This window comes from Candida metapsilosis (assembly GCF_017655625.1).
Source record: "Candida metapsilosis strain BP57 chromosome Unknown scaffold3, whole genome shotgun sequence".
NCBI classification, from domain to species: Eukaryota; Fungi; Ascomycota; class Pichiomycetes; order Serinales; family Debaryomycetaceae; genus Lodderomyces; species Lodderomyces metapsilosis.
In genome coordinates, this window is record NW_027138161.1 from 353,533 (window position 1) to 376,582 (window position 23,050).

The 23,050-nt window shown below is 39.6% G+C and overlaps 10 protein-coding genes across 10 annotated transcripts; 2 read left to right on the forward strand and 8 right to left on the reverse strand. All coding sequences in view use genetic code 12, as the record gives it.

Moving 5' to 3' along the window:
• Positions 1 to 78: 78 nt before the first annotated feature.
• On the reverse strand, positions 79 to 1,893 carry LPT1 (lysophospholipid acyltransferase; the record flags this gene model as incomplete). The annotated part of the gene is made up of 1 exon (XM_067691869.1): positions 79 to 1,893. The coding sequence occupies one exon, from the start codon at positions 1,891 to 1,893 to the stop codon at positions 79 to 81; it is 1,815 nt and encodes a 604-aa protein (XP_067548306.1).
• Positions 1,894 to 2,097: 204 nt separating this feature from the next.
• YCS4 (condensin subunit) lies at positions 2,098 to 5,619 on the reverse strand (the record flags this gene model as incomplete). Its single annotated transcript, XM_067691870.1, has 1 exon — positions 2,098 to 5,619. The coding sequence occupies one exon, from the start codon at positions 5,617 to 5,619 to the stop codon at positions 2,098 to 2,100; it is 3,522 nt and encodes a 1,173-aa protein (XP_067548307.1).
• Positions 5,620 to 5,800: 181 nt separating this feature from the next.
• On the reverse strand, positions 5,801 to 6,916 carry TAF4 (Taf4p; the record flags this gene model as incomplete). The annotated part of the gene is made up of 1 exon (XM_067691871.1): positions 5,801 to 6,916. The coding sequence occupies one exon, from the start codon at positions 6,914 to 6,916 to the stop codon at positions 5,801 to 5,803; it is 1,116 nt and encodes a 371-aa protein (XP_067548308.1).
• Positions 6,917 to 7,113: 197 nt separating this feature from the next.
• Positions 7,114 to 8,208, forward strand: RCL1 (rRNA-processing endoribonuclease; the record flags this gene model as incomplete). The annotated part of the gene is made up of 1 exon (XM_067691873.1): positions 7,114 to 8,208. The coding sequence occupies one exon, from the start codon at positions 7,114 to 7,116 to the stop codon at positions 8,206 to 8,208; it is 1,095 nt and encodes a 364-aa protein (XP_067548309.1).
• Positions 8,209 to 8,233: 25 nt separating this feature from the next.
• Positions 8,234 to 15,679, reverse strand: TOR1 (phosphatidylinositol kinase-related protein kinase; the record flags this gene model as incomplete). Its single annotated transcript, XM_067691874.1, has 1 exon — positions 8,234 to 15,679. The coding sequence occupies one exon, from the start codon at positions 15,677 to 15,679 to the stop codon at positions 8,234 to 8,236; it is 7,446 nt and encodes a 2,481-aa protein (XP_067548310.1).
• Positions 15,680 to 15,870: 191 nt separating this feature from the next.
• Positions 15,871 to 17,133, reverse strand: ARP3 (actin-related protein 3; the record flags this gene model as incomplete). The annotated part of the gene is made up of 1 exon (XM_067691875.1): positions 15,871 to 17,133. One exon carries the CDS (start codon positions 17,131 to 17,133, stop codon positions 15,871 to 15,873), a length of 1,263 nt encoding a protein of 420 aa, XP_067548311.1.
• A 278-nt stretch (positions 17,134 to 17,411) lies between these two features.
• Positions 17,412 to 19,058, reverse strand: CCT5 (chaperonin-containing T-complex subunit; the record flags this gene model as incomplete). The annotated part of the gene is made up of 1 exon (XM_067691876.1): positions 17,412 to 19,058. One exon carries the CDS (start codon positions 19,056 to 19,058, stop codon positions 17,412 to 17,414), a length of 1,647 nt encoding a protein of 548 aa, XP_067548312.1.
• A 344-nt stretch (positions 19,059 to 19,402) lies between these two features.
• On the forward strand, positions 19,403 to 20,200 carry RPA12 (DNA-directed RNA polymerase I core subunit; the record flags this gene model as incomplete). Its single annotated transcript, XM_067691877.1, has 2 exons — positions 19,403 to 19,427; positions 19,872 to 20,200. 2 exons carry the CDS (start codon positions 19,403 to 19,405, stop codon positions 20,198 to 20,200), a joined length of 354 nt encoding a protein of 117 aa, XP_067548313.1.
• A 38-nt stretch (positions 20,201 to 20,238) lies between these two features.
• On the reverse strand, positions 20,239 to 21,192 carry I9W82_002965 (deoxyhypusine monooxygenase; the record flags this gene model as incomplete). The annotated part of the gene is made up of 1 exon (XM_067691878.1): positions 20,239 to 21,192. One exon carries the CDS (start codon positions 21,190 to 21,192, stop codon positions 20,239 to 20,241), a length of 954 nt encoding a protein of 317 aa, XP_067548314.1.
• A 297-nt stretch (positions 21,193 to 21,489) lies between these two features.
• On the reverse strand, positions 21,490 to 22,890 carry I9W82_002966 (fluoride transporter; the record flags this gene model as incomplete). The annotated part of the gene is made up of 1 exon (XM_067691879.1): positions 21,490 to 22,890. One exon carries the CDS (start codon positions 22,888 to 22,890, stop codon positions 21,490 to 21,492), a length of 1,401 nt encoding a protein of 466 aa, XP_067548315.1.
• Between the last annotated feature and the right edge of the window lie 160 nt (positions 22,891 to 23,050).

Below are 23,050 nucleotides of genomic sequence, written 5' to 3' on the forward strand. Positions count from 1 at the left end.
CACCAATTACGTCTTAAGTAAACCTTAATATTGTACATAGTTATTATAGTGTTATAAAGAAGCAGTTATACCGTTGATTCAATCAACTTTATCCAACTTTTCTTTTCGATTGGTAAGTTCCTCCCTTTTTCGATCAAATATTTCCTCTATTTCTTTGGTGAAATTGGAGTATGCATCCCTAAGGCCATCAATATCATCATCAGCAAGAAATTTTCGACTTTTAAACGAGGTCCAAGCTTGTTTCAATGTGTGCAACTCTTCATCTATTTCGTTTCTGTCTAGCTTTTCAAGATAATCAAAGGATGGGACACCCAAAGTTGGCATATTATATTTCTTCTCTAAATTACTCTCCAACGCGGTATTCACTAAATCATTTTCTTCCTTTGTCAAGTTAGTTTCTATGGAATCTGATTTTGCTGGAGAGACAGCTGTCTTTGCTTTAGAATCTGATTTCTTGATAGTGAAAAATTTTGCTGGTGGACCGCGGTAAATAAAGAATGATGCTGCTATAACAATCAACAACCAATAGTACACTGTTTGCCAACACAATAAAGACTTTTTAAAATCAAGAATGACGAATGGTTGAACGACAAATCCAAATGCAAGTTGTGTTGCAATCCATGATACAAAGTCATAAACCTTTTTCGTTGGCTTGGGTGTAACACCATCACTTTCTAAAAACCTTGGTCTAATGTTCCTTCTGTAAAACTTGGCTACAGTTTGTAAAAAAGCACCAACAACAAATGTCAAGTAATATCCAGGTCTTGTACCATGCCAGAAAGCACTTGTTGCAAAAGTGAAAACAGTGCTTTTGAACCCTGGTTTCTTCCCCTTTTTAGCAACCCTCAAGTACACATAATGTTTCAACCACTTATTCGTATTCTGGTTCCATGCTTCTAAACAAGTATGAACGTTTTGTCCCAATTCAAAAGTAACGGGATCGACATTTTGCACTCTATCCCACCTAAACTCTTTTGTTTCTGCATCGTATCCATTGTAACCAATACCACACAAAATGCAGGCACCTTCTGCCATCAGCCAAACTGCATAATATTTCAATCTGTAAAAGAATCCCAAAAGCCACATGTAGAAGATTCTGTATATGAAATGGTGTTCAGCAACAAACGGTTTAGAAAATACAAACTCAGTACTAACCAATTTAGGCACCTCAAACAAGAGGAATGCCCAAAATACCCCTTGTAACAACTTCTTTAATGCTTGCTTCCCACTTCTTGGAATCTTTCTCTTTCTTTTCCTACCTGGTTTCTTATCTTCTGGGACGTCATCAAACAATGTGGCATGAATAAAGTGTTCATAGTCCATATAGTCAAAGGCTGGGCCAGTCAAAAGGGACGCATAAAAGAAAACATATCCAATAAATGGTAATAAATTTGGGTGTTGGTGGATAGCTCTAGTTTTATTATAGCTACTCAATGTATCTTGAGGCTGCTTACCGTCATGGACACTCCATCCAAAAGCAGACAATTTCAAAACTAAAATCATCTGGGCCCCGGAAATATCAATAACCGTAGGATCATATTCAGCAAAGAACTGGAGGTGGAAATGAGTGTAAGCCATATGTATCATCAAAAACAAGAAATTGATCCACGGCATCTTCGGTGTTCTCAAGTACCTGGTGATAAAATACGATCCTAGCGACGATATGAGTAACGTTCCCAATCCCCATCTTAAGTCACAAATTCCAAATATGTAAAACGAAGATACCATAACATTGTACATATTTTTCAAAAAGTATTGTTGATCTGGAATTCGTTTGAAAATGATACCAAACGGGAAGGAAAGCAATGTGCATAAGAGCACCTTCATGCTAGCTGGATCTAAGCCAATTGTACTCAGAAGAGCATTGATTTGGTTTTGAATAATAGCAACCATGGCAATGGAAACAATGGCCTTTGACTCCTTTTGCTTGACACTCTAGAATGGAGAGCTCGTGCATTTGCTGTGTCTTTTTTTTTTTTTTTGTCCCCCTATTTTTGTGTCGCCCTAGCAAAGATTGAGGTGAACAAACTAGTCTATCAAATAGATATTACAAGAGCATGTTACATAGAAAACTATACATTTATACTCCCCTTTTCTTCACTCTTTTGCCTGGACAACTTGGTACCCGTCCTTTATGGCAGTAGTTATTGCTTCACTCGTATATGGGAAAGTCTCTAATGCAAATGCAACATCATTCCACTCCTTTTGGGTCTTAGCTTTGGACAATCTAACCAATAGTTTTTCACATAGCTGCTTTTGATGACGCTCCTTGTCCACAAATCCAATCAAAAATTTCAAAATACGTTTAAACTCGGCATTACTCAACGATTGGTCAAATGAAAGTCCACTGAAAATATCAATGAACCCATTGTAAATAGCGTTGTCTTTGGTTGCCAATTCAGCGAAAAAGAGACGACACATATCACTAATACCCTGGTCAGGGTTTTCCAAACACTTGGCCATTGAAGATAGTTGCCCCTTGACTTTTACCTGACCTGCCAAGATCAAAAAGGTCACCGTCATCAAACATGTTCGTTGAACCATTATGCTGTCATCAGTTAAACGACGGTATATGAAATCGGTGTTTTCGTCAATCAATCGATTGAAACTGACAGCAAGGTCGCCCAAACCCAAAACACAATTGCATCTGATAACTGGGTCTTTCGATACTTCCATGATTTTCAATAACAATGGTAAGTTTTCTTCACAATAAATGGATGAGACACACATAAGTTTGATCAAACACAATACTGCTTGCCGTTGTAGCATTTTGTTCTTGTATTGTTTGGGTGACGAGCAAATTCTTCTCACAAGTGACCCAAAACCCTTCAACATCGAGTTGTCTGCATATAATAGTTCCCTTTCTTTCACATGAACAACGGCATCGGCAAAGTCATCCTCAGAAGTACCACCTATCATTTCCAACTCATTCTCTTCCGCAGCTTCACCAGGGTTTTCATTGTTTTTGCTGGCAGATTCTGCTGCATGCTTTTTCTTTTTGAATTGTGCCTCGAGGCTCTCTAAGAAGACTATTGTTGACACGGCAACATGACCCACAATAAAAAGGAGTTGTGAAAGTGAATGACAATTCAGCTTTTCAGTAGAAGATTCCATGAAAACTTCTTTTGATTTTATCCGCACAATATCAGAGCATACGGAAACAGGATCCGATGAAATGCTAAAGATGGTGTTTATCGCTTGTTCGGCTGTAGGAAACCACTCCCCGTCAGAACATACCTTTAAAAGTACGCTTGTAAGTTTGTTTATAGCAAGCTCCTCATCAGCCAACTTTGGTGTAGTTTTATCCCTAGTGGGTAATATCCTCTGTAAAGCAATGCACGTATATCGACATAATACCAAGTCAGCGTGCCCTTTTTCACCCAACCCAACGTCTAATATCGAATTGAAACCCTGTTGTGCGATCTTGTGGTCCTCGAGCGCCAACATTCCTAAAATCTTGATTGCACCACGTCGTTTCTCTTTTGCCAGCTGCGACTCCTCAACGTCTGCGTTGTAGACATGCCATAGTACTTTAATGACGTCACTGTTTATGTACTTTGCCTCATACATCATGCAAAGCAATTTTTCCAATGAAGCCAAATCTGCAAGACTTGCACCAACAGTTAGCTCTATGAGATTACCGGCTATATATGCTGCTTTCTCAGCATTAGTACCTGCGGGAGCAGACATAAACAAGGACTTATAGCAATCAATGAGATGTGATGCTACCGATTTACCCTCATCAGATGAGCCTTTCATCCAGACCAAATGTAGCATCTTTCGTATTCCATATTGAGCATTTTCAATTCCGTAAGCATCAACGAGAACTAAAAAGTCCATTGCGTCTATGGCTTCATTTCTATTTCTAGAAAACAACAACCGGGACACAACATCAACACCTGAATGTACCATTTCTATAAAGTCCACCGCATCGTTGTAAAAGTCAAACTTGAGTTTAATTCTAGCCAAGACGGTTCTATCTGGAAGGTCCTGGTCGGCTAGAAGAGACTGCTCGTGTTCGTTCGGAGTGTTTTCAGAGCTACTTGCATCGTCATTTCCGTTAGGTGATGTACCACTGCCCGTTTCAGAGTCTCCAACATCTAAATCACCATCTTTGTTAGAATTGGTACTTATGTCGTCCGGTGATGCAAGTTCGTCATCGTCATCATCCACAGAAGAGTTATCTTCACCGGTACTGTTCTTATCATCGTCATCGTCCTCTTCCCCTGTTCTTGCTTTTTGTGGAGAAGTGGGCACATAGCGTAGCAACTCCTTCTCGGCCTCATCTAGCCTCTCTTTCCAAAACGCATAGCTCAATTGAGTACCATGTACACCTTGGAATTGGTGATTTATGATGAGCTTTCCAATCAACTTGATTGCGTTACGTCTCACTAAAGTGCTCCTGTCATCTAAGGATCTAACAGCAAGCTTCATGATTTGTTGTCTTCGAGCAGTAAGTTTAATTTTCAATTCAGCAACTTTTGTCAAAGCTTGAAATGCCTTTGTCCTTACAAATGGATTTTGATCCAAAAACCTTTCCTCCAACAAGTTTAGTAGTCTGTCCACTTGTTGCTCGTTATGATCAGTGATTTCATCTTGTGAATCCAAGGGACTATCAAAGGATTTGAGTATACTCACAACAATGTTCCCGCAAGTTTCCACAACTGAACATCTCAAGGTTTGATTAGTATTGGCTAATAACTGTGAAATGCTTGTCATCTGACGAAGGATCAGAACGGGGTTCAATTCAGATAACTTCACTAGAAATTCAGCAATAGCTTTTGGCCCATTGGTGTGGTTGGAGTTGAAATTTGTTTGAGCAATCTCTCTTAATACTTCTTCCGATAAAAGGGTGTGATCATACTTGTCCGTTAACAAATTCAACAACATAGCCATATACTGAGGTAAGTGTGCATAATACGTAAGGCTCTGTGTAATAGAGTGTCTGATACACGGGCCATGTGCGTGTTTTGTCACTGCTAAACACAAGTCTTCAAAAATCACCATTCTCAAACCCACCACCTTCATCCTCTCTGGACTTTCCATTAAATTCATTATTGGCCGTGTAAATAGTTCAACATATGCATCCCGTTCTGGAGAGGTTACAAAGATCTTTTCCAATTTGAGATTCAAGACAGCCTTGACAACAACCAAGGTATTTTCAACTTCGGTACAATTAGAATTCCACTTTGCGAGAAATTCCTTTGGTAAGGATTTTTGAGATCTCGTTGTGCTCAATTGCAGAAAGTCCTCCTTCGAGAGTTGCTTCAATAAAACAAATATTAGATATCCATATCTCTCCATCGTGGATTTTACTTGTTCCAATAACTCGTGAAAATCTTCCTCCTGGATCGCCCGATCAAACAGTTGACACACAGCATTGAATGAGGAAATGATGAGGTAGGATAGTTGTTGCCGCTGCTTCAGGTGTAATGTAGAAAACCCATGTGTAAGTTCTACTAGGTCTTCAAATAAATCTGCATTGGAGGAAATTGCTTCGGGGTTATTAGCCAACGATTCAATCAATGATTCCAACTTTGCATCAACATTGGAGAATTCAACTTCGTAGTTTTTGTCTATGTCAAAGTTATTAACATAAGTGGAGAGATTGAAGTCCATGCTGACTGTGATGGCGTTTCCCTTAGTTTCAGAAGCTTTGAAAATAGAAAAATTGGTTTTTGATCTCAAAGTGTAAACAAGAGAAACATGCTTACACAAAATCACGTTAAATTCATCATTTAAAGAAGAAGACTACATCAACGTATAAAACTAGAATGGCTTTCTGCTACTGATGACTAAGTTAGTCCCGCAATTTTGCGTACCCTTTAGTTACAGCTGCTTGAGTGCCTCTCCTTTCATTCTCAATTGCACCCAATAAATCTTTCAACACAATCGAGTTCCCTGCTCTAACTTCCCTGTACCTCAATCCACTGTCACCCCTTGCAGCAATCAAGGGGCTCTGTTTGCTCCTGTTGGAACCAGTGCCACTTTTTCCTTCCTTGTCAGTAGCTGTACTACCACCACCACCATTCGCACTAGAGTTCATCCAGCTGTACTTCTTCTTTCCGATTGTCATCATGGCTGCTGTAGCATTAGCGGCTCTGTGTAATGTCTCATCAGCTCCGGCTTTATTGTCTCCATCTTCACCATTCTGATCGTTTGCGCTCCTTTCAATTCCTAATGCTATTCTTTTATTCACCCTCTTTTCCTCTAGCTCCTTTTGTTTGACGGCTAAATTGCGTAACTCCCTACTCACTGCTGACCTTTGGGATGAAGACAGAGTACCATTTTTCTTGGATGTCGTCAAAACCCCTCCCCTTCTTCTATGCCGAGAAATGGTTATAGCCTTGCTCGCTATATGGGATATCCAAGCCTCACACGCACCTGACATAAGATTAAGCATATCTCCGTCTTCAAGGAAATTTTGATTAACTTGGCGACTTTTTGCCACCTTTCCTAGAAAAGCAGCTAAATGGTAAGGATTTAAAAAAGTAGAAACTTTGGGACTTCGCTGAATGTCAGTCCGTTCATTGGCTGCTTCATTCTTACGTGCCAATTGTTGTTGTAGTAATAGCTCCTCCTCCGCGTGTATATCAACTCCGGCAGCAGCAATTGCATCATTAAGCTTTGACGAGTCTTGTTGATCATGTTTGGTTCGATCATTGGCATTGGCATTCTTGCCTGCATCCATATTCTCGCGTGGGGTAGCTATCAGATTTGAATTTACCGTTTGATTCGATGTATTGGAAGTGCTTGCAATTTTGTCTTGATTACTTTGAGACACCAGTGAGTTTACCTTTGAAGCTTGCTCCATTGTTGCATCATCACTTAATTTGGACCTCTTTTGTTGATTACTTGAATCGGTTGGTTCTGGGTATGAACGTTTCAACTGATTGTTATCCTTGCTCTCCAGCATGTCGAGTTTGTTCTGTTCTTATAAAAGCCGTAGTAAGCTTTGCCTAGTTTTTTGACAACAAAAGAAATTGGTAGTGCGCAATGTCGTAATTAAATTTCAAAATGGTAGCGCGAATACTCGATGATCATCATCATCATAATCAGTTTTTCAATTCTTTTCTATTCTTCTATTGAACATTGGAAGTTGGACTTTTTACAATGAGTAGCAACAACAATACCATAGTCTTACAAGGTCATAGAAATCTTCGTTTGCGGTTGATATTGGCCACGTTGAGTGGAAAACCGATAAAAATTATCAAAATTCGTTCTAACGATTTGAATCCTGGTTTGAAAGATTACGAAGTTTCGTTCTTAAGATTGCTTGAATCTGTGACAAATGGCTCACATATCGAAATCTCATACACTGGTACAACAGTCATCTATAGACCAGGGATAATAATTGGTGGAGAAGTCACTCATAATTGCCCCCATTCAAAACCTGTGGGATACTTTATTGTTCCCATGTTGATGTTGGCGCCATTTTCAAAGAAAAAGTTTAGCATACTATTCAAAGGTATCACCAATGCCGGCAATGATACAGGAGTTGATGCTATCAAATGGGGTTTGTTACCAATAATGGAAAAGTTTGGTGTACGTGATTGCTTATTGCACATATTGAAGAGAGGCTCTCTTCCTGAAGGTGGTGGTGAAGTGCATTTAATTTGTAATTCTTTGATACCGACCCCTTTGACTATACATGCTATTGATATACCCAAGTTTTCAGTGATCCGTGGAGTCGCTTATTGCACTCGTGTCAGTCCTTCTATTGCTAATCGAATGATTGATGCAGCTAGAGCCACTTTGAAACCAACAGGATGTGAAGTTAATATTACTGCTGATGTATGGAGAGGTGAAAACTCGGGAAAGTCACCGGGATTTGGTATTACTCTTGTTGCAGAGTCGAAGAAAGGATGGAGGGTTGTTGTTGAGAATGTTGGCCAAGCCAAATCTCTACCAGAAGATTTGGGGGAATTAACTGCTTTGCAATTGATGACGGAGATTACTCAAAGTGGAACAATTGGTAGATATCAGTCAATGATGAGCCTTGTGTTCATGGTTATTGGTAAAGAGGATATTGGACGTATAAAGATTCATAAGTCAGGGATTGACGACGGTTTGATTCACAACCTTCGGGATATAAAGAGTATCTTTGGTTCCGAAGCCTTCTTGACTCAAGATGAAGAGGAAGCCGACTTTATGACATTGTCAATGAAGGGTAGTGGATTTACAAATGTTTCTAAAAAGATTGCTTAATTTAAATATATATGTGTATCTAGATTCACCAGAATGAACACCAACCAATATAGTGCTGACATAAATTTTCTACACTCGTAGCCTGTTGTATCAATTTGTCAACTTGGGTTGGCACATCTAAGCCTTTGAGTCTCTTGATGTCATTACCAGTAAGTTTGTCGGTAATTCTCTTCAAAACCAATCCTGCTCTTGCGTTTCTAATCTCTAATTCATTCTGTTTCTGGAGTCTTATAGCCTCATTTTCATCTATTTGTCCGGTTCTTAATAACTCCCCGATATTTATCTGTGGAACCTTTATTCCTGTGGTCTCTGCCAAAACTCTTGTTGGGAAATCAAATCCCCAATTAATCAACGGATCATACGCAAATGCTTCTAAAATTGCCATTAAAGATTCTTTATTATCTCTTAAGACCCGCATCACATGCTCACAAGTAATTCTGAATGATCCTTCGATTCCACTTACTTCCATGGCATAATTCAACATACGCGTTAACCTAAATGGCACTTTTTCGGGATACTTTTCTCGCAAAATTGCAGCTTCAAAACAGTCCCCAAAATCAATGTGGATAACTTTTCCCGTTACTCTATCAAGCATCAAGTTGGAAGGGTGTCTGTCACCAAGACCCAAAATATACCCCACCATTGACATAACTGCTAAGGATCTTGTGTAAGTGGTTCTTCTATCTAACCAAGCTTCGGAGGACTTGGATTTCAACCACAACACCTTGTACAAATCCTGGCCCCTCGTGTTGTCCAAAGCACTAGCAAATACTTCCACTTTTTGTAACAATGTCAAGATATCATAATCAGGCGCCATTTGCAATAACAAACGATGTTCAATATTCAACATAATATTTCGTGACTCTCTATAACCTTTGATAAGCATGTGGAATGTGTCACTATTGGGTACCCAACCAAGCAAACCAACTTTGGGTGAAAGTGGAATTGCAGGGTATCGCTGAATATCCAAATGTCTCTTGAAACATTCAGGATCATCCACCAACAATGTGTTTACCAATCCAAACAACTGCATCACAAGATTATCTTGTCGAATATCTTCATGACCCTTCAAAAGATATTGATAATCCTTCCCGTTACTACCTCTGCAGGAAAGTTTTCTTGGCCTCTGTTTAGATGAGATGACTGATATGGTTGGATCAAATTTCATAATTCGTATCACCGGCTTTCCTGCTTCGTATGTACCAGGAACCACAAGTTCCAAGTCTCGAGCTTTGTCCAACAATGGAGAAACAAACTGTAACTCAAGAGTGACCAACTGTGGTAATTGCCTTGTGATCCTTCTAAACACATTGTAATAAATATCCCAGGCTTGATTCAAATTTGTCATGTCCTTGGTTCTTCTGAAGTTCAATACCCACTCAAAAGCATCCGCCAATTCCCTACCAAACGCATTTGCAAAAGCTTGTTCCCTCATCGTCTCCGGCCCTTTTTGTAGCATGCGATGCAACGGTTCCAAAACTTCGTACATTTTTGACGTGTTGCGTTCACCAAAGAATAACCTTGATGCATCTTCCAAACCTTCATACCACTGTTCATGCCACAAAACCGCGACCCTAATTAATTCGGTACTCACGATTTCCGCTTGATCTACCAAACTGGCAGAATGGAATCTCATTTTTTCAATTATTGATTGAGCCGCCTTTTTCCGACTTGCAGACTCGGACGTGATTGCAACAGTCAAAGGATAAACCAAGGCTTGTGGATGAGCCTTACCCAAGTCTGTCAAAAGTCCAAATAAGGATCTGCTGACAACCTCATTGGGCTGATGGATTCTCGAAATGAGTTGTGGTACTACTTCTAACCAGTTGTCAATTTTAACCATATTGAAACCTTCAGTCATCGCTTGAGCAGCCTCAGGTATACCACCAAACTTGAACCACAAAGTAAGTAATCGAAGCATATCTTGAAGTGAATTTGAATTGGACAACGCGATGGAGTGGAAAAATCCTTTGATCGATGGGATAACATGCCTTTGAATAGCTTCCATTGGTATTTCAAGATTCGTAGTCACGTTATTGTGCTGAGCGTGTCCTCCTTTAGATGGCCTTCTTTGTAAAGCACCTGCATCACCACCACCCACTTCATGATTTTCACGTTCATCCAAAGTTTCAATTTTATTGTTTGCCTCGGTTTGACTGGTGTACAATGAAATTACTTCAAAGTTTGCAAGTGCCCAGTTGTGCCAAGCTTTGTACCATTTGCTATCAAAATGCGTTGCCAATAAATATGCACCAAGGATAATTTCAGAAGTCTCTGACCGCCAATTTTGATTCAATGCAATCTGCCATTCACCTTGCTTTAAGAAACATCTAGCTAAAAGTCTAGTGTATTCTTCAACATGCTTAGGAACACCAGGTCCTTCTGTAGGCAATGGCTGAGTTATCAAATCATTGGGGTTAAGGCCAAGATCTTGTGACATTCTCGTAGTAAAATCTACCAAATGACGTAATGCTTCCGGTCTTTGGCCCTTTGCCCACATATACTTTAACTGGGCGTAAACAACTTGTGGTGGTGCACGTGAAGGATTTTCAGGAGTACCTTCCTCTAATAACAAGTTTAATGATTTCTCTGCTAAATTGAGTCTGCCTGACTTCCTACAGAGATTAGCGAACTTGATCCACATATCCATGTCTTGCTTGGGTTTGATAACTAAAGCTCTGACCTTGAGCATACGTTGCCAAATATCAACATTTCGCTGGCATCCAAGCAATCTAGTGTTCCATGTTTTACGCATAACCATCCGTTTCTCTGACCCTTGTGGCAAGCACTTGTACTTGATGATTTCTTCCAACTCAGCCAACATTTGTACCCTGACAACCACACCATAGGCGCTGCTGTAGCTTTCGCTAACAAGGGCAGTAATTTCTGTCACCAAAAGATCTCGAGCTTTCAGTATATGCTCTGAAGCATCCTCAAAGTTGTTTCTATGTAAGCTCAAGATCGCATTGAAAAAGGCTTTGTCGGGTGAAGCAGCCTTCATTACCTTGATGCAAGAATCCATTCTGTCCCATTGACCCAAACCCCATGAAGCGGCCGCAGCTAGTGGTGCCACATTGCGTTTAATGTCACTTGAAGAGTTGTCCCATTTCGCACGCGCTAATTCTGACAATTGTTCCCATTCACCCAAAGCGTGGAAACATCTCATTTTACCCATCGTGATTTCCATATTATCTGGCTCAGTTTTCTCTCTTTCATTGTATGCTTTCAATGCATCATCCCAACGATGAAGTTTTTCATACCACGTCTCCTTAAGTTGGAGATCGTGATGTAACTGAGCGTGCTTTAAGATTCCAATCGCTGCATCCGATTGCTGAAGTTGATTGTTGATGCTAATCAATGATTCAATAGTTGGAGTGGTGGGCTCTTCATAGAATTCCAACTCCTTATAATGTAGTGCCTTTGCAAAAGCGTGACTTCGTTGGGCATATTGTCCCAATGTTGAAATAGCAATAGGAAGAGACTTGTCGTCGTGTTCCATGAATTCAGCCAAGTTTAGCAAGATTTGATGAATCTCGGGAGGGTTTGTAGGTGATGAAAGAGCAATACAGAACGATTGTACCAACTCTTCCTTATGTTGAGAATACAATTCACTCCAGCAACTAGCAAAGCTTGCATTAAATAGATCTTTTGCTAATGGGTAGTAGTCAGCTGCAAGACCAGCACAAGCTCTAATTGCATGAGATGGACTCTGTAATAACAACTCTTTACTCAACCGTGCAATCCACTCTTGCCAGTCCTCTTTAGTCCTTCTCTGACTTGCATCCCAAGCAGCCTTCAATACTGCCTGGTTAACGGGAAGCTTTTTCAGGGGCATTTCGGAGTCCTCGGGATTAAATACCCCACGGTCGTAATCCTTGTACAGGTCCAAATGCAAGGGTAAAGGATCTCCATTCAAAAGCTTGCTAACAAGTTGTTCAAACTTTGGTGCTTGGATCTTATTTTGCATCAAAGTCTTTTGAACTATGGGCACAAAGACCGTGAACTCTGACCCCAATTGAAGAAGCATATGATTCAATGTGTTTATACAGGGTTCTCTCAATTCTTCAGGTCCCAGATTCAATAACCTCAACATAGGGTGAATAATTCTCGAAGACATATCATTTAACATCACGTTCCTCGATATCTTACCAATTGTATCCACTGCAGCTCTACGTAGCTCCAATGGTCCGACCTCAAACATTTTCACAACTGTGGGTACAATGATGTCAACGTATTCTTCTATGTTCTGTCCAAGTATGACAAAGCTTTTCAATACATGTAGCGAGGACACCTTTTTTGCGGATTTGTCATCATCAAACACGCCAAGTAACAATGTGAGAACACCTGGTAGGTACATTTTAAATTCCCCTTCCAATGCTCTCGATATGGATTGGATGACGTTGATAATGGTGACCTGCAAGTTCAACTGAGTATTTGTATAGAAGAAATCTTTAATTGCTTTGAAAATATCGTCTAGAAATGGTCTGATATGCTGCTTTACAATGAGAATGATATCTCCCAATTGCTGAAAGTAAAACTTGAGCATTGATTGCTGGCATGTATGCATACCATTGATTATTCCAGGAATAATTTGTGGCAAGAATGTAACACATCTAAGACCAAGTGTTTGGAAAATGTACATGATTGATTGAATTACCTTTGTATGATGTATGCTTAAGGAAGGATCTTTTAAAATTTTCATCAAGTTTGTTATCGCCACTGTGGGGTAATACTCTTCATTCGAAGGAGACATACCCTGCATAAGCAAAGCTACATCAACTGGTGGGGCATTTTGCTCTGCTGGTATGCTCTTTGAGCTTTGCTCGACTTCTCTATGTTTGTATGGATCTAATGCTCCCAAGATACCTAAAAGTCTCACGGTTTCTCTTCGAATTTGAATGGAATTATCTGATTTCAAGATAGCAACTAGCATACCGAGAAGTTGAGGGTAATCAAGCAATGGCTGAATAACGTACCCCGATGAAGAGGATAACTGTCCTAAGGTTTTCAATGCAACATCCCTTTTGTAGGATGAGCTCTGATCTTGAAAGGTTTCAAGGATCAACGGCATCAAGTTAGGTATAAATGGTTTCAAGTCTTCCCCACCAACAACAGAAAGATCACCAAGACACTTGATAGCACTTGATGCAACCGATGAACTTGTATCTTTAGCTCTTGGTAATAGTGCTTCAACAATAGGCTTAACATAGGGTCTCGTCAACTCTTTTGAGCTACTTATAAGTGTCGATAATAACATTGCTGTCTCTTCCTTCTTTCGACTCGTTGTTGAATATTCAAGTTTTGACAAGAGTTGGATCAACGTCTTTCTCAAGAAAGGTGTGATATAAGCAGGGTTGATAGACGATAATTTCCCTAATATTTTCATTGCAATTTTCCGAACTTCAAAAATTTCATCGTTCAAAGCAATGAAAAGTAGTCTGACGTTATCTGCTTGAGATAGTTGAGGATCAAAGTTTCCCGCGTTGGCAAGGGCTCCAAGACCAGCTACCCTAATCTCAAGTATGGGGTCTGTAATGGATATAGCCAAGAGCTTCCCCAATACTTCATTCACTGCATTCAAGGCATTGATACTTACTTGTTGGCAGATTGGATCTTTGACAAAAATTTCACACGAAGTGCATGTAGCAGTAAGCCTTACCCTTGGACTTTCACTTTCAAGGTACGTTATGGTACAGAATCGTACAAATTCATTCAATTGATAGTTTTCAAATTCAAACGCAGCTAACATTTCTAAAGCTTGAACTATAATTGCATTGTCTAATCTTTGGTAACGCTGAGGGTCGGATTTGATAGTATTGATACTCATGCCAGTGTCTCTGGAAATCATTATGAGACGGCAATTCTTTGCCAAATTCTGTTTAACTTTTATTGTCCCGTAGGGTGAGCCGGGAGGGTGGAAACCTCTACCAGAAAGAACCAAGCTTAACAAGTTCAAAAGTTTCTCGTTTATCACATTAGTCAAAGTTGGAATATTAATTATCAAAGTTTGCAAAACATTCTGCATGTGCTTGGAAAGGGAACAGTTGGCAAACATCATATCCAAGATGTCCCTTTGTAAATGTTTAGTTAGTGCAGGACCGACTGCCACGGATAATTGTCCTATGCACTCAAATATTGCTGGCTCAGTTTCCTTCCTGCTTGCTGTATATTTCGATCCCAGTGATAAAGAAGCAATGTTTGTCGATATTACGTTTAAATTTTCGTTTTGTGCAGTTGCGTTTGCCAAAATCAGCTGGACACCCGAGCTTGACGTATATGCCAACCCTTCTCTAATATTGTCTAAAATTGCATCCAAGTACGTGGCTGTTTGGTTACCAACTTGTAGCGAGATCAAGCCAATGCTCCGGAAAATAGCACTTTTATCAGCGTTTGCAACTTCGCCATGTTGTCCCTTGTACTTTTTCAACTGTGACAAATAGTAATAAAAGGTTCGATGAAGGTATTTTTCAACAAAAAGCTCAGTGTTAACTTTGCATAACAAGGGAATGACGTTTGCCAACTCCTGTCTTATGATTGGCAGTTTATGCTGTTTGTATAGTATTGCACTTTCGTACATGACTTCGAAACGGGAAACAATAAACGGATCAGTGTAGTACTGTAATAGCTCTCTGTATACAAGCAATGCCCCATGTATATTTTCAGTTGATTGAGAATTGGGGTGAATGATGTTGTACGAACTCTGGCTATCACTTGCCTCAAAGCTGCCACTGCTTTGTCCTAATATTTCAGATGCGAGCTCTACCCATTTCCTAATCCACACCAGTCTAGTCGTAGGATCTCTATTGTAAAGTATCTGCATGCATTTTTGTAACGCCACCGCTGCATCCAATCTAATAATAAGCTTGTAATCGCGTAATGGGGACCACAAGTTTTCAAATATCTGACTAGTCAAGGCGTAAAGTAAAGTTGGAGCGTAATCTGCCAATGCCGTTATAATCAATATAGCAGCGTGCCTTCGATTCTCATGTTGTCTGCTGTCACTCTGAAGCCATTCAATGGCTCTTTTCGCTTCATAGTCCACAAAGTCACCCGTCAAGTTACCACCAAGGGTAGCTAGTCTTCCCAATGTTCTAGTGGCTTGCCTCATGATGACCAAGTCGTTGGATAAGATCAATGACCCAAGGTAATTGGAAAATCGAGCGGTTTTACTAGCATTCTCTTTGCCCACGCCCGAATCAAATTCAATCAATGTATTAAGAGCCGCAATTCCACCCAATACCTCAGAAGTCTTGTCCCTGTGTAGAAGGTCAAAAATTGTCTTGTTGATATCATTGTTGTATCTATTGAATTGTTCACTCGTCAAGTCTCTGGCTATTGATGATAAATAATTAAATAGTTCCTGTGCATATCTTTGTCTCTCCTCGTCGGAGCTGGAGGTGAGACCTTGAAATATCTCAGATAATGCCAAACCGTCCACAACCTGTGGATGTACAGATGCAGTCGCTGACATAATGTTGAAGTTGTGCTAGTAGTTAAAGCAGATGTTTTATTTTCATTTCGTGGTTTTCTTTTTTCTATTGGTAACTTTACGTCGCACAAAAACTTTTCCGGAAATCTGTCTACGTTAGCCCCAGACTGGAACCATGCGCTAAGCATCTCACATGAAGTGTTCAATTATACTCTAACGACTAACTACATATTCTATGGCACAGAGAATAAAGAGAAGTTTCTCACGATGCTTGGTCCGTATTCATCGTAATCACTCTTGGTGTAGCAAAAGCTTTTAAATTCGGAAGTCTGTGCCAACAAACTTCCTCCAAACCAAACAGCGTTTCTTTGCTTTTTATGAGAAATGACTTGGACATCTACTCCACTACTTTGGACTCCGCTCAATTTTTCACTCAATCCTACTCTTTCCTTAACGATTCCTTTCAAATCTCTTTGTAATCTTTTACCAAAATCTTTAAACATTGTTGAACCTCCAGACAAGACAATGTTCTTGTACAACTTTTTCCTAACATCAATTGGTGATGCCTGTATCACTTGATCAACAACAATTGGCAATGGAGTGAGGAAATCGGATGAGCAAATTTCAGGATTAAAGAAAATTTCAGGTGCTAAAAATCTCTCATACCCAACATCAATTGTCTTATTCTTATGTCTATCCGTGTATTCAACCATGTATTGAGCAAACTTTTCTTGTGGATATTGGTCAAATTTTGCAAATTCTTGAACAATATCTGGACAAACATAACAAAATTGTTGCTTGATTCTCTCGGCGGTTTGTAAACTCGTGTCTGCTTCACCTCTGTCTCTCAATAATTGTTGGATAAACAATGTAATATCTCTACCTGCTAACGGGATATTTTTAATTGCGGCACCTATAACATAACCCTCAGCAACAGGAATGACATGAGTGACACCATCACCTGAATCAATAACTGTTCCACTCAATGACCTATCTTGCACTTTTGGAGAGGTCCATGATGCTGCCAATGCTAGGACTGCCTGCACTGCAATATACAATCCAGCACAATTGAAACTTTCAAACATAATTTCAGCAGTGCTTTCTCTATTCTCTGGTGGATTCAAAGGTGGTTCTGTCAATAAAAAGTAATGATCCTCTGGTTCACACCTCAAGTACTTGAAAATGGAACTCTCCCAAAACCGCTCCATTTGGTCCCAATCTTCGATTTGTCCGTGTCTGATTGGATAGTGTAACCCGTATTGTGGTCCACTGGCGGCATCAATCGCTTCATCCCCAATGTAAAAATCTAAATCCTCCAATCCTCTTTTGGAAGATAAATTTGATGAACGAATTGTAGTTTTGTTGGCTTTTGACGATGCAGAAGATGTGGCAATGGCAGTTGGGAAAATAAATGAAGGAGAATCATTACCGGCGAACCCTAATTTGGTCAACCCGGTACCATTGTCCATCACGACAGCAGGTGTTCCTAAACTCATTGTGTTCGATGTATATAATCTTTTAAACTATGAGGTTGTAATGAATCAGTCGCAAATGTTGTTTTTACTTACAATTGGGTAAGTATGTTGGTTATTGTGAACTGATGATTCTTTTGCGGTTCATAAGTTAGGCTCCGCTCTCACTTTTCTTTTCTTTTTTTCGTTGACAAACCAAACGGTTTAAGTTTGCCGCGATTTTGGTGCCGAGTTGCACTACCTTACAGTCTCTAAAGAAAAACTATGTTTTATTCACATATATCTAATTAATAACCTCCCTTTTAATACTCGTCAGTTCCACTAATGATTACGTCATTTATCTTCAAGATCATCCTGGTTAGTTGAGTGGCTAACAATAATTGTTGTTTCTTTCCGATTAAAGGATCGATAACAAACAACTCCTTCATATCATTGGTTCCATTACCCAAGCAGTCAACACCCAAACGTGAGTTGTTTTCGTTAACTTGCTTGGCCTTAAGGTAACTCAAAGTCTCAATAGGGTCTAATCCTGAATTTTCAGCCAATGTCAAGGGAATGGTATCCAATGCAGCTGCAAATGCTCTAAATGCATATTGGTCAATTCCTGTCTGCTTGTCAGCTGCCTCTGATACAGCTAAAGAACAAGTTATTTCGGCAGCACCACCCCCGTAGACAACACTATTCTCTCTGATCAAATTACGAACAACACATAAAGAATCGTGTAGTGCTCGGACACCTTCGGAGATGATCATTTCATTGGATCCTCTGATAAAACATGTGACTGCCTTTGTATTTGAACACTCTTCAATCACCAACATGTGATCTTTGGTTGTACCAAATTCTAATTCTTTAATTACACCTGCTTTTCCTAATTTGTCTGCACTCAAATCTTCAAATCTTGGAACAATACGACCATTGGTGGCAATTGCTAAAAGCTCCAATTCAGATCCTCCAATCCATCTGATTGCGTTCAAACCATTAGCTAATAATAAATGATTTGCTTCGTCGTCGAATCCCCATTGGCAAGCAACAACATTTGCTCCAGAAGCCTTTACCGCATCAATCATCTCTTGGAATTTCTTTTGTTCATATTCTTGTAATACTTTGAATTCTTCAACGGTTGAAATGTCCAACTTGTGCTTTGTTTTTGGCTTTGGTGGTTCAAATGGGCAGGTCAAGATGGCTATTTTACAATCCCTCACCTCCTTTGGCATTTGTGGATGACTAAAATCCTTATCTAATAAAACACCCTTGATCAATTTAGAGTCCTCCACGGATCCACCAACTTTCTTTTCCACTTTGATTAATTCAAAATCAACATCTTTTCTCTCTATATCGGCCACAGCGAGAACAGCATCAACTGCCATGTGTGCGAAATGATCATGAGCTTTTGAAACAATTTTCGAGCCAAGTGAGGTTTTTGCTGCCTTCAAAAGATTCGATTTATTATCAATTGTGACTTCGTCTGCTACATTATTCAATTGTGCCACTGCAATTTTGCATGCTTCATCGAATCCATTTGCAATCTTGATTGGATGTATTCCTTTCTCGATCAATTCCAATGCTTGATCTAGCAATGCACTGGCCAATACAACAACCCCTGTTGTACCATCACCAATCTCATCATCTTGGGACCTTGACAATTCAACCAAAAGCTTTGCAATTTGATTGTCCAAATCCATCTGCGAAAGAATGGTTGCACCATCGTTGGTTATTGTAATATCTCCATCTTGACTGATCAATATCTTATCGAGACCTCGAGGTCCCAAAGAACTTTTGACAATCTTTGCGACTGATCTAGCAGCTAAGATGTGTGATTTGGTTGCTTCAATTCCATGTTTTCTTTGTTTCTTTCCTTGGTCTCTGACTATAATGAACGGTCTACCCATTTCATCTTGGGCGACAATTGCATTTGATAAATCAGGCATTCCCTGTGGTGCAGCAGCCATTTTTGATTTCAATAGAGGAGAATGATGCCTGCTTTACTCTTTTTTTCATTTTCATAATTTTCTTTTTTTTTTTTTCTTCTTCTTCTTCCACGTTCTACGAACTCCTGACGCGACAGAGAAAAAGTTGCAAGTATAATCAAGAGGCCTGGATTTGGGTGTGATTGCGGCAGGAGCTCCTTTTGTGGATGGATAGCCATTAAGTAGCATTAAATATTCTGGCTCTGATATAAGGAGAATTTTTCCCAGTAAGAGCCGTATCATTCTTGCTCAATTGGTCGAGTTGAAGCTAGCTCTAGCTTAGCATGAAAAATTTTTGTATATTAGACGGAGCTCAGACAGTGACCATGACTTTGCTTTTTTCGTCACTATGTATATACGAAGATACGTGCTTTAATTTGAGATTCTTTACAATATCATCAACTATAATATCTCAAACTCTCTTGAAAAGACAACAAAGGTCAGTTTTTATAACAATTTGCAACCACATTCATGCAAAATGAAAAAGGAAAAAAATTGCTGCACCTTTAAAGGCTACACCATTATGTTTCTCCAGGTGCTCTTATCCTACTACAAACTGCCCTATATCTCCCAAAAATCGGTATTGCAAACTATAGCTGCCTTGATGAACCTGGTCATGTGACCAATTTCATCATTTTGATCCAGTGCACTACCTATTTTTAACTCTCATCTCATACTTTTTGTGCACAGAAGTGAAAAAAAAAAATTGGAGTGGTTCCTACTTCATCACAGAACAAGACTCAGTTGAAGCAATATCAGTGGTGGGATCTTTGATATTTTGCACATATTGTGGAGATTTGCTAGATTCACACAGCTCCTCATCCGATATCAAATGCACGATATGCCTGGCTACCTACCCCAAGTCTAAATATGCCAATTTAAAAGTTGTCACCAAGAGTTCAGATGATGCATTCCCTTCAAAGTTGAAGCTGGCTAGGTCTGTTGTTAAAACGAGTTTAAGCAAAGATGAACTTGATGAAGGTGCAACAATTAAAGAGAAATGCCCCAAGTGTGGAAACGAGGAAATGCAATATCATACCCTACAACTTCGATCAGCAGATGAAGGTGCAACGGTGTTTTACACATGCCCCAATTGTGGCTACAGATTTAGAACAAACAATTAATCATTATGTATATATAGAGCAAATAATGAATCAAAGATCTATTTTACAGTTGCGTATTCCAACTCGTTGGAGTTTTCATACTCGTACATATCCAAAGCAACAATGGCTGAATCTCTAACCACTTGTTCTTGATCATTAAGGAAAGACCTCAAAACAGGTAAGCATTCATCAGTAGCGATACTTCCCAAGGCTTCAGCAGCCTCGTGTCTCACCATACCTGCTTCCGTCTCGTCTTTCAACACTTTAATCAACGATGGGACAGTGACAGGATTACACAATTGACCAAAAACATAAGCAATTTCATGCTTGAACAACGCGCTTGGGTCAACGAAACCAGATGCCAACGCAAGACAAGCCTCATCAGTACCAATGTCTCTCAATCTAAACATGGCTCTGTATCTCTCAAACAATGGCTTTTCCTGGTCGTTCAAAATATCTTGTAGTTTCTCAACTGCTGATGTGTTTGGATCAGTAGCTAATGGAGGTGCAGGGTCAATGGATTCATACAATGATTTTTCCAAGTTTTCAGTTTTGGCTTCTTCCGAATTCTCCCATTTGATTCTTTCAATAGCTAGTTCACAAGTTTGTTTGATTTCCAACGATGGATCGTTTTTATAATAGTTTTCCAATAATGGCAAAGAATCAACATCACCTAAGGCTCCTAAAGCCTCAGCTGCCTCATGTCTAACCATAACTTGTTGTTTATTGTCAGTCAATGCATCTCTCAAAAATGGGGCGGCATACAAGTCCTTGGTTTGACCCAAAACATAGGCCACTTCATGCTTTAACAACTCAGAGTCATCTTTAAAAGCTTCAGCAATGTACTTGATTGCCTTGTGAGCCGCCTCTTTATCAGCACTATCTGACCCTATTGACTTCAAGTTGAATAATGCTCTAAATCTATCAGCCAAAGCAACGTCACTGCTTTTGTTTATAAGGACATCCCTTAATTGTTCTAAACTAGCATTTTTCATTTGAATTTCTTCTGACATTGTGAGTTGAGGAGATTTAGTGTTTGATACTGAGCTCTTCCTTGTTGGCTTGTGTCTAGATCTTTAAGATTATGAATACGGTAAAAAAAAATTTTTTTTTTATCAGCAGAGAATTTTTTTCATTTTGTGTAAGCGAGTTTTGCGATGCATATTTTTCATGGAATTCGGCTAACTAAGCAGAAGCATTATATACATGCGAATCATCGAACTTCCCTCAAATTATTAGTTTTCTAAATTATGCAAAGTACTTTAATTACCATAACCGAAGTCTATTTATATTCTATAAAGAATTTCATCTTATGAGCACACTGGATCGGTTAACCCAACCGTCCAGTTATACGATCCCAAAATCAAAATCATCAAAGCAAAGCCTATCATGACTGAGACTACACCATATCTATAACTGTGAAATGTTTTCAACGCAAACAATTCTGCAACAAAAGTGCTCACTGTAGTTAATGCGCCACAAAACCCATCATCTAAACCAACCAAAACATGACACCCCATCACATGGGCGTTAATTCTCCCACCCAGCGGAAGTTTCCCTCTTCCTATGAGCGTGAAAATGGCAAGGAGCAACGTTCCCAAAATATTTGCAGTAAAAGTTCCCATGGGGAAGTTGTTCACTTTGGTATTGAGATATTTTGACAAGTAGAAACGGAATATGGCCCCAAAAGGTGCGAAAAGCATAGAGAAGGTCCAACTTCTCCAAGCACCATGGCTTTTAAACCCAATCAAAAAGCAAGTGATAATAACTAAAGAGACACCAATAGCCATTGATAATAGCTCCAAAGCTCGATAAACCTTTTCACTCATTGGTACAACATACTTATCAATAACTTGCAGTATATGTTTTCCAATGTAGAAGCCCATCATTGAGAGCCCCAATTGAGCCAAGACAACAGCTAAAAATTCCATTATTCCATATGCTCTATTTGGGTAGTGATGATGCTTGCCAATTACTGTGTTTGCTGATTCATTAAACGCATCCAATATAAAAGTTGAAAAAGATGATACCGTACCGCAGAAACCAGTTGTGATACCCGTGTATAAAGGTATAGCACCTTTAGTGCTGTATGTATTGTTGTCCAACAAAGTCATCCAAATTTCTTCTGCATCAACTGCCCATCCCATAACAACACAAGCAGCAAAATTCGCCCAAATTACACCCGAAAGGTAAGATCCATCATATGTTGTCAACTGTATCAATCCTTTTCGGACTAAAACTCCCCATATTGCTCCATGAACTATATTTAAAATGATTGGCACGTATTTACGAGACTTTGTCACTATTATTGCTTCAGCTTTCTCTTCGAGTCCTTCTCCTTTGAAGCCTTCTGGAAGTGCGTCGCCTATTGACTCTGCCTCCATTGTTGCAAGATCAGTCTCCATTGTACGTCTTCTTTGAAGACGAGCTTCTTCGTAACTCTGGTGTCTCTGCATGTCGGAACTACCTCTTTCTAGGCTTTGTCGTCTGTACATGTCTGAGCTTCCTCTTTCTAAGCTTCCCCGTCTTGGCATACCAGAGCTTACTCTATCTAAACTCTCCCGTTTCGGCATATCAGAGTTCCCTATGTCCAAGCTTTGCCGTTTTGGCATGGTAGAGTTTGATTCCATCCCGAATGAATCGCATGAATACTGGTACGAAATGTGTTTATGTTTTTTGTCATTACCAAAATTTTTCCTTTGGTGAGCCATTTTGCGCTTCGTGGAAGTAACACAAAATGAGTCTTTGATAGGAATATAGACGGGAATAAACGGCTGTGAGCAACTGGTCTCAGAGCAATCAAAACATAAGGGAAGAGCTTCATATCTACACGAGTCAGAGCAATTGGAGCTACAATTGTAATGGCAATAA